Source organism: Theobroma umbraticum, unplaced genomic scaffold, assembly GCF_002168275.2.
Source record: "Theobroma umbraticum cultivar Fairchild unplaced genomic scaffold, ASM216827v3 scaffold_51.0, whole genome shotgun sequence".
NCBI lineage: Eukaryota > Viridiplantae > Streptophyta > Magnoliopsida > Malvales > Malvaceae > Theobroma > Theobroma umbraticum.
In genome coordinates this window covers 1,320,908-1,331,431 of record NW_018397260.1, presented here as the reverse complement: position 1 = coordinate 1,331,431, position 10,524 = coordinate 1,320,908, and the positions used below count along the sequence as shown (strand labels likewise).

Here is a 10,524-nt window from a genome sequence, read left to right as displayed (position 1 = left end):
TTCATCCCACGGTAAGAAAGCCTATATTAAACAAAAGAAAAAGTAGAGTTGAAGAGCAAAAGGTAAAAGAATGAGGGTCAAGCAAGCACGACCCCTTTTGCTCATTAAAGTGAAACAAAGATATTCAACATCAAACCTAGTTTCAGCAAAACAGAAAGCTTGTTGTCACATTTATTCATGCTAAATCAAATAGAAGGGCATTAGATATCCATTGAAATCTTACAAGGCCTCCATTCTTACCAAACTTTGCTGTCGCAAAGCCAGTAGTACAATGTTTCTAAGCACGACAAGCACGGCACAAACATCCTTTCTAACTACATATGAAAATGATTGAGCTGAAAAAAATATAACACATTAATTACCATGGAAACAATGAACAACAGAGTCATGCAACAAGAGTAGTAACAATAATAATAATAGAAGAAAACAAAGTGAGGCCCAGGAAGACAAAATTGAAATCTCAAATTAAATATTAAATATGGACACAAAAGATCAGTCCAACTAAGGTGGCCACAAAGATAGATGCCTCCTCTCTATTGGTGCTTTTCATTTAGATTCAAAAATCTTGCTTCTTCTTTGCCCACAAATCAATTGTGCATTTCCAACATATCACAATCTCTGTTAGCAGCAATTTACCTTATGCATCATTCATCTCAACATAATGGCCAAACTACATAATCGTACATGAACATGTTCTTTCGCTTCCACTGTCAAATTCATCATCTGATTCACCTGTTTCACTGCCATTTGATAAACGTACAATATCAGAAAGAGAGTACAAGGTAACTCTTTCAAAAAATAAAGTACAAGGTGATTCGAATATTAAAAAAAAAACATGATGAATAAACAAGCAAGGACAATATATGAACAGGTTAAATATATATGCACAAGGAACAGAGGATCTTCACCATCTGAAAACAGATGCTCATGCTAGGGAATTACTGCAAACCATACAAATGGATACAATTCAGTATATTTAACAATTTTGGAATATGGAACCAAGTTCGAATAGGAAACTGATTAGGTAGCCCATGCTGATGGCATGGAATGCACACATATCGATTGACACAATAAATGAAAATTAAAAATAAAGGATGGAAGACACCCCTAAATGGTGATTTGTTGTTATATAAGCATATGATTTGACCATTCTACAAAATTCGTGAACCAAAAAACAAAAACACATAGTTGACTAATTATGTAGATGGGATCTTATTGACAAGCTAATCAAACAAATAAAAATACAAGGTATAATGCTTGAAAAAGCTCCGGAGCTATCCAATAAAATTCAAATAAACCCTTATTCTTTTATTATGTTGAATCAAACCCTTGTATTTTTATTTTGGATCAACGCTAATGATTGACTTAATCAAAATACCACTTGTGAAAGGTGAAAAATACCACATTGTTACGTAATTATGTCACATCAACGACCACATCATCTTTCATTATGACATGTCAACATGCAACGTCAATACCACATAATATAGAATAACAAATGACATTTTAATAAGTAAACCATTAATCATAAGAATTTATTTGGATTCAAATAAAAATATAAGAGCTTGATTAAACGCAATAAAAAAATTAAAGGCTTATTTGAAATTTCTTGAATAGTTTAATGACTTATTTAAATATTATGCCAAAAAATAAGCACATAAACATCTCTTAAGGTAAACACTCCTTAAATTTTCCATTCAGTTCTCTATACAAAGTCAAAGATTTCTTTTTTCCCCTAAAGAAAAAGAGAAAAGAGGTGTGGGTTATAAGAAAACAAGGAATCATACAAACCAAGAACATAAATTAAATTTGAGTGCAACACCAAAAGGTAAGGGCAAAAAACAAAGAATTAATCAAAAAAAAAATCAGCCCTTGATATTAGCAGGGAAGAGAGTGAAGAAAGTCATTGTGTTCAATGATAATTTATTTAAGTTTCACATTGAAAATAAATGCTAAGTGATAATAAAAATTATATGCGACAAATGAGGGAAAGAACTTAAATTAAATTTTCAAGCCTTCTAATTAATAAACTTATTAATGAGTAAGTCAGTGACTACAAGACCTTCGAGTTAAGTGAGGTAACACAAAGGGTCAAAAAATGCATGAAAAGTGATATATTAAATTATTCTAGCTAATTATATTTTACTAAAGGGGCAAAAAATGCATAAAAAGTAATATATTAAATCATTCCAGCTAATTATATTTTACTAGAGTGTATCCCTAAAACAACAGTGCAATCTACATGGGGAAGTTTTAGCAAAGAACACAGGCATGGTTTGCAGCAAGATTGCTATTATTTGCATTTATGTTGTGGAGGTTCCAGTCCATATTCCAAATAATAGCTCCCTTATTTCGGTTATATGATGCGCAACACAAATTTTAGCCATCACTCTAATGACAAGCAAGCACTGTTCCACCACTCATATACCACAACAGATTGAACAGCCTAAAGGAGTCAAAGAAGAATGCCTCCATGCACAGCAAACAGAGAGCTCCAAAATGTAACTAAAGTTGAATCTCTACCAACCGAACACCCATTGTATGGATGAGAATAAGAAAATCAGCTATCCCATTTAATTGCTTTTTGATATGTTGGCGTGATGATCAAGTAAAATTGATATGAAAATAACATACTTCTTAAATCCTTACAAAAATAGATAAATTTGAAAATAACATAAAAATGGTGGAAAAAGTTATAAATTTTTAAAAATTGAGTTCACTTTTCAAGATCCATATTAAATCAGGTGTCTTCTCTACAAATGGAGCTCACATATTAGTTACCCATGTGAAATAAATACATTGAAGAATTCCTTTTTTCATAGAGCAATCACTACCGTACCTCAGAGATCTGAAGGAGAAACATTCATGTGTATACACCATCAGCATTTCTAAACTCTTTCCTTGTTTTCAAGCTTGAAAATATTTATTGTCCTACAGAACTTTACTTCCACCAATATAATTTTTATAATAATCTGTCATAACTCATTACGCCACCAACTACCACGAAATAATAATGTCTTCTACTCAATTGGTTATGTAATAACTTAAATAGGACGGCGGGGGCATATCAATCACATTCATTCTGATTTTATTGTCAAATCAAATTAATGAGTTTTAGGCTATGTCAAGGAGTTTCTCCATATTTATATTAGAACTAAAGGAAAAATATTCCCAACTAGAAAATATTTCCCCCTTCAAACTTAATTCTGCTTTACATGAATAAAAACCACCAGATAGTATTTATTGACTGAGTATTAAATTTTATTAACCCGGTTGTGCTAGATTTTTTACCATAAAACTGACACAATGAATCTGCGAATCAGATAAGGAAGTAATATATAATTCTTCACCCTGAATTAACATACTCCTCAGATGGATGGCCAAATAAGAATGCCTCTACCATTTGCATAACTTCTATTAGCATAGATGCCATCCAACATGTATCTCTTTGTATTAGCCAAAACACCTTTATGACTAGCTTTAAAAAAATTAAAAAAGAACAAAAGAAAGAAATAGAGAAAGTATGACAAGCTTAGAGGTAATTGCTGGCCGGCTGAATTACTTTTAAGTTCATGATGCACATAAACTAAGACACAAACAGCATATGACAACAGCACTTACACAAACTTAAATATTTTTGACAATTGTACCGCATTGCTCATAAAAGTTTAATTTAGAGTAGAAATTTCTCATACCTGGGCTCAAATTCCTTGATTTCAGCAAGCTCACTACCACAAGCATCTGTCCACTGCACCTTTCTTCGTTCTGTGTGACTAGGGATATCACCATCCTTCTCCCCTGATGCCTCACGGTCATTAACATCCTCCAGAGGAACTGGAGTACTATTTGATGGCTTCTTCAAACTACTCTTGAGAGCAACCTTTCTTGCATTACTATTGCCATCTTCAAGATGAGATGTGTGATCATTACTCTTATCTGAAACAAGTGGCCCTGGCAAGACATCCTGCTGTTGAACAGGGCCTACTTTTAAAGGAGATGGGGTATCAAGCCCTGCAGAAGTGCGACCAAAGCAGACAAAAGAGGCGCACCCGCGGGAGAGCCGGTTCTTGATGGAAGCCAGCTGGAGGTCAGGATCAGGTTCTTGGTCCACCAACTGGTAATGGTTCCACGGTGAAACTCTCATGGGCCTGTCCTCGTGCTTCTGACCCAAGAGAAGAAGGGTCAAGCCCTTGCTATACCCGGATGCTGAAGAAGAGAAGAACCCTCCTCCTTCTACTGTCAATAACATCAGTTCTTCTCATCTGGGGCACCCAGACAACACTTTACTTTTTTATCTTTTGAACTCCCCTCCAGTCAACAAACTGAACCAAACTACCCCCAACTCCTTCATCCACCCATATCTCACAGTCAGTGAAGTTTCCAAAACTTACCAAATAATCAAATTTAACAATCAATGACAGCTCTTAAATAAGCTTTAATAGTTACTAATGAAGTGCAGTCCTAGGTAACCAAAATTTATTGCAGACATAACTCTTGAGTTCCCCAAAACTGTAATAATTATCAACATGTTCATCCTCTCATTAAAAATTTCACAACCACACATAATTAAGATCTATAAAATTATCATTTAATTAATTAACATTAATTTTTTTAATTTTAAATTCAAAAATGATAAATTACTAAATCAAGAAAGAAAGCAACATCATTCAATAAATATACAGAAAGTCTTAAGAGTATCAACGCTAATAAAAAAGTTAAATAAAAAATAAATTAATTTAAGAGTCATTTAAGATCTGTCTACTTTTTAACATAACAAGGACCAGCTCAAAACAATGCTCTGTTTGATTGAAATGAAAAAAATTAAAAAAAAAAAACGGAACAGACAAAACTAGCAGCGAACAGCTCGTATTCAAAAATCTTTGTTTTCATTTCCTTTTATTTTCTCGGGAAACAAACAGGAAAATTCAGATAAAAAAATAAAAAGGCAAGTGAGAATTTACCTGATGGCGATGAAACGGATCTGAAGAGTAGGAAAAAACCCCGTGAACTAAATCGGCGGCGCCCGCATGTCCGATCGCAGCTAAACGTACGAATAAATCGGCGAGGAATTGGATAATTGAAGAGGGGGGAAATTTAGAAATACAGACGATAAAAAAAAAATTCTTAGAGTGAGGGGGGAAAATCAAAAGAATGAGTTAACTTCTGGTTGGAATTATTTAAAGCAAAGGATAGGGATAGATGACATCCATGGCGCATGATAGCGATGGGGTCCTTTATTTCCATTTTTATTTTTTATTTTTATTTTTTGGTATTCTCAAAAATTTTAAAAAATATATATAAACTTTACAAAGAAAAGTAAGATGTGCTGTGAAATTGTGTGTGTGTTGGGAAGGTAATTATATAAAGAGGAAAAGCCTGCTTTTGTTTGCTTATTGATGGTTTTTGCTTCCCAGTTTTAATTATTTATTAATTAATCTTAAATCTGTGTTAACTCCTTCTAGAAGTGCTAAAAACATTAATTAATTTATAACTGTATGTGTAATGTACTTGTTTCATCCCTTTCTAGAACTATAAAAGACACCAACTTTGACAAAAGAGAAAACAAAAAATTGACCTCATTACTGTTAACATCATTTTAATTCCTTCATTGTTTCTTTCTCAATTATGATTAAATAAGAGAAAAAAAAAAGAATTTGAATCCTTTTCAATAGGAAAAATATTATTTATTTACTTTGCTTAATTCAAAAAAAAGTATGATATCTAAAAAAACTCTGCATTATTCAAAAAAAATTCATATAAATTTTTATACTTTTATTATATTAAATCGAGTTTTTAAACTTTTATTTCGAGTCAAATAAATTTTTATATTTTTTTAATTAAATAAGTATTTATCACTAATGATAGATTTAATCAAAAATATTATTTCTCATTTTATGTCACATAACACTAACATGACATTTGACATATCATAATAAATATATTGATATGACATGATAACATAGTTATATTATTTTTTTTACTCTTCATACCAGTGCTATATAAATATAAAATAATGAAAGAGCATTTTGATTATTGATAATTAATAAACCATTACTTATCAAGGTTTATTTGACTCAAAAATAAAAATATAAGGTTTGATTAAATGTAATAAAAAAATATAAATTTATTTAAAATTTCTTAAATAATTTAAGGACATTTTTTTAGTATTATGCTTTTAAAAAATAACTTAACTTAAGATAAAATAGAAGCTAAAATTATAAGTTAAAAGAAGTGATGGAGTATAAGAAATGTAAATCCAGTTGGATTTAGAGAAAGAAAGCTAAGATGGCGTATTTTGAAGATGAAAAGAAAGAGAGAAGAGTTGAGGACTGGCCTAATAAGGTGGCAGAAGGACCACCAAACCTTTTTAGGAAGGTAGCTTGTAAATTGCAATGAAAGGGAAATGTATGCGAGTGAGTGCTCAAAGCGGATAATGTTGGGAGGATTAAGCCACTAAATCTTCAGCTCAGTGCTTTAGTCAATCATTCTTTTCTTTTCCTTCTTTTAAGTCCATTTCTGGTTGCATATATTCCCACATTAATGGAAGACGTATATGTAAATTTTTATAAAATAAAATAAAAATGATATATAAAACTTTTATGATTAATGATTGATTAATTTTCATTCATCAAAATGCCACTCGATATTTTATACTCACATGTCATTGATATAACGTTGATGTGGAAGGTGAAAATTGACACATGACTATATCACACCATCATCAATTATGTTATGTTAACATATCATGTTATTATCAATTATGATATTTCAACATATTACGTCAATACCAAGTAGTGTAAAATGACAAGTGGTATTTTAACTAAATCAACTATTAATCATAAAAGTTAATTTAGCTCAAAATAAAAATATAAAGATCTATTTGAATTTTTTTTAAATAGTTTAAGGACTTTTTTAAGTATTAAGTCAAAAAAAAAAATTGCGTGTGATTATTGAAGCTGTTATAAAATTTTCAATCTCTTTACCATTTCTTCACCTTCATAGTTTATAAATTTTTGGTATAATGTTTTAAAAAAATCTTTAAAATTATTTTAAAAAATTCAAATAAATTTTTATTCTTTTATTACGTACAATCAAGTAATTATATTTTTATTTTAAATCAAATAAATCTTTATAACTAATAATGACTAATTGTAATTAGTTAAAACATTACTTGTCATTTTATATACTCTATACGTGACATTAAGGTGAAAGGTGAAAGGTGAAAATGTGATATGACCATATCATCATACCATGTTATTATCTATTATGATATATGAATATACCGTATCAACATCATGTCGTATAAAATAACATGTGGTATTTTAACTAAAAATAATTAATCAAATGTTAATTATAAAAACTTAATTAATTTAAAATAAAAATATAAAATGTTAATTGAACGAAATAAAAAAGAAATTTAATATTTGTTTGAATATTTCTTAATAATTAATTGAAGTACAAAGTCTAAATTTTGCAATAACAGAAATGCAAGCTGCTAAATATAAAAGAATGGAGTCCAAGACGTATACAATTAAAGCAGAGATGATAATTAAGTTAAGACCACATTCTATTAGATATTCCCGTTGAAGACATAAAGAAGAGTGCGGAGGTCCAAGGCTTGCAAAGAACTAAATAATGGCGGTGGAATGATTCCCCTACATGGGAGTAATAAAAAGGGGAGGCATTCCCATTTTATTATATCTTTGCAATATTTTGAAACAAGGCAAACTTTCGCATCCACGCCTTATATTATTTCAGGCTAGTGGCTGGCAACTCAATTCCTACCCTTATTTCAAAGCTCTACGCGGACTACAAATTGGCTTTTTCCTTCTCAGAAGCTAACCAAAACCAGCATCAATTCGCTCCTGCATTTCCATCAGGGATTCATAATTTGTTCTTCTTTTTTTCATCAAATAAACATCTTTTCTATTTTGGGTTTTAACTCATTATGATCAGAACATGTTCGGTCGTTAAAATTTGATCATATATCGATCATCTATTCTCGTCATATATATGTATATCATAATGATCATTAATTCTCACAACTCCATTTCCATATTCTAGTTATAGTTTTAGCGGCAACTATGACTCGTCAAAAAGGAGATTCATCATTCCTAAAATCCATATAAAGAAATTCAAAAGAGCACAGATCCTCACCAATTAAATTACGTTTTCAAGTTTTTAGCAGGTTAGAAAATGAAACCCAATACACAAAACCTCTACCACTCATAAAAGGGTCAACATATATTATTCAATTCCAATGTGCATTTAACTCACAATCAAATATTCCTAGATGTGGAGCATAAGTGGACCATGAACTGTAATTGAGATTAATTAATTATAAAATTTTATATGCATCTGCCTATTCTCATGTTTATCAACATCAATTGTGACCATGGAGTTAATGTGGCATGAAAAGAAAACGTGGGAAAACAACTCCTCTTTTTGCCCCAAAAGCTATATACATATACATATATAGATAGATATATATTATAAGTGTATGTTGAGCAAAGACAGCCAAAATGATTGCAGTTTCTGATCTTTACGAAATTAATTCCCTCGAGGAATATTTATATTTGGGAAAGGGAGAGGGATAATCAATCCCAGACTCAATAGGCCATAATATTCCAGCCTTTTTACATGTATTCTGTCCCAACCTTATCATTCATTCATGGCACTCAACTCATATCTTCCGTCCAGATTATCCAATCTTAACATTTATTTGGACATATTATCTAAGAAAAGTTTTAATTTATTTAAACAAATTTTATTTTTTTATATTTTTATTTTAAGTTAAATAAACATTTATAATTAATGAGAAATGATTTATTATTCTATATCATATGATATTGATATGATATATTGACATGTTATGATAAATGATGACATGATATATCGAATGATATAATGATATGATCAAAAAATATTTTTTATAATTCTCGTCAGCATCACGTAAGTATAAAATGATAAATATTATTTTGACTAATAATAATTAATTATAAAAATTATTTAATTTAAAATAAAACTATAAAAACTTACTTAAACGTAATATAAGAATAAAATTTCGATACTACCTAGAGCAAATATACTGGTGCAAGACTTGCTAGATATTGGTTTTCATTGAAAGGGGTGGATGTAATTTCAATATATTTGACTTAAAACAATGAACCGACAAACATGTGTGGGGATTCAACATCATATCTTTCATCTAAATTTCACTTTTTTGATTGAAAGCCTAAAGTGTAGAATCAGTTAAAAGTTGAGGAAGCGCGTTTTTGGCACAGAGCCTGCTAATTCCAGGCATTAATTAAGACAACCCCTTTAAGCATATGGCCTTCCAACCACAAAAAGCTTGCTTCTTCCAACTAATATAATCAACCTAGCCTTGTTGCTTCAATCATTGAGTAGTCGAAAGAGTTATGGTTTTGGGAAGTGACCTGCATATGGGGGATTGGGCAAAAGAAGCCTGGTTCGTGGGGCCACGAGGCAGCGAATCCGTTTGTCAAAGTGTCGAGGAATTATTGACACATTCTTTACAAGGAAGAGAGCATCAATCATTTTCCCAGGCCGGAAACAAGGGTCAACAAGTTGCATGGGATTCCCTAATGCAGGAACTTTGATCGTGAGAGGATTGCTGGTAGGTGAGCTGCATATTCATTTCTTGTCAAACCCAATGAAAGAGAGGGCGGCTCTGCTGCATGTGAGCTTGGAATGGTTTTTGGACCCCATCCCCCATTGTCTGCTTTTGCCGATGGTGCCGACACCACCCCATGATACCATCAGGAACGTTCATCTCTATTCCCAAGTTTCAACTTGTTTGTTTTCATGAATCGAGGTAGACTTAAAATGGGACAGCAACAAGGAGGAATGTAACTTCCCAACACATGCCAATAAGCCTTATGTACTGCTTACTTGTCCCTTGTACCTCGTTTCTTTGTTAAATCTGTCACTTTAAAAACTGTAATTAGGCAGTTCGTGATATCTTATCCTCAATTCCATTGGGCACCAAAAAGAGTTTTAGAAAAGAAATGCTCTATATATTTTAGACTTTGACCTACAAAAGTGAAGTAAAGACAGCTTAAGCATTTCAACAAAGCAAATGATCCAGGAACTAACAATTCCCTCTTTTTGCTAGGGAACTTGGTTTAGGATTCCCTTTCCACTCGAGGAGATTCTGAAGAAAGCAACAAGATTGAGGTGTTCTAAAGGTAAGAGTGAAGAAATCTAGGGAAAGTTTTTTGAGGTGGCAGGTTATGCCATTACAGTGTTATAATACTTTCATATCAAAAACTAATTTTCTCTTACCTTGATCTCAGGCAAAGTATGAAGGGCTGAAAGAACGCCGAATCTAAGCAAAAGCAGCATCAGAAAACCAGATTCCATTTCTCTTTGAGAAAGCTCTATCCCGACCTGTGAGTCTGGAAGCATCAAGTATCAACTCAACTATGAATTTGAGGTTTAAGACTGCGATTCAAGAGTTTTCACCTCCATCTGCTGAGGCCATTTTCAAGGCCTTTTTCCTTA

At 31.7% G+C, this 10,524-nt stretch overlaps 1 protein-coding gene across 1 annotated transcript; it reads right to left on the bottom strand.

Annotated features, from left to right (window-relative positions):
• Positions 1-432: 432 nt before the first annotated feature.
• Positions 433-5,227, bottom strand: LOC110416443 (Low affinity potassium transport system protein). Its single transcript, XM_021428440.2, has 3 exons — positions 4,962-5,227; positions 3,696-4,345; positions 433-740 (listed from the first exon to the last, which is right to left on the bottom strand). The coding sequence occupies exons 2-3, from the start codon at positions 4,247-4,249 to the stop codon at positions 671-673; spliced, it is 624 nt and encodes a 207-aa protein (XP_021284115.1). The 5' UTR covers positions 4,250-4,345; positions 4,962-5,227; the 3' UTR covers positions 433-670.
• Positions 5,228-10,524: the final 5,297 nt, after the last annotated feature.

Coding starts and splice junctions, on each gene's coding strand:
- LOC110416443 (XM_021428440.2), bottom strand. CDS start 4,249: ATGTTATTGACAGTAGAAGGAGGAGGGTTCTTCTCTTCTTCAGCATCC. Junction 741..3,695: donor ATCAAGGAATTTGAGCCCAG/GTATGAGAAATT, acceptor ATCAAATGGCAG/TGAAACAGGTGAATCAGATG.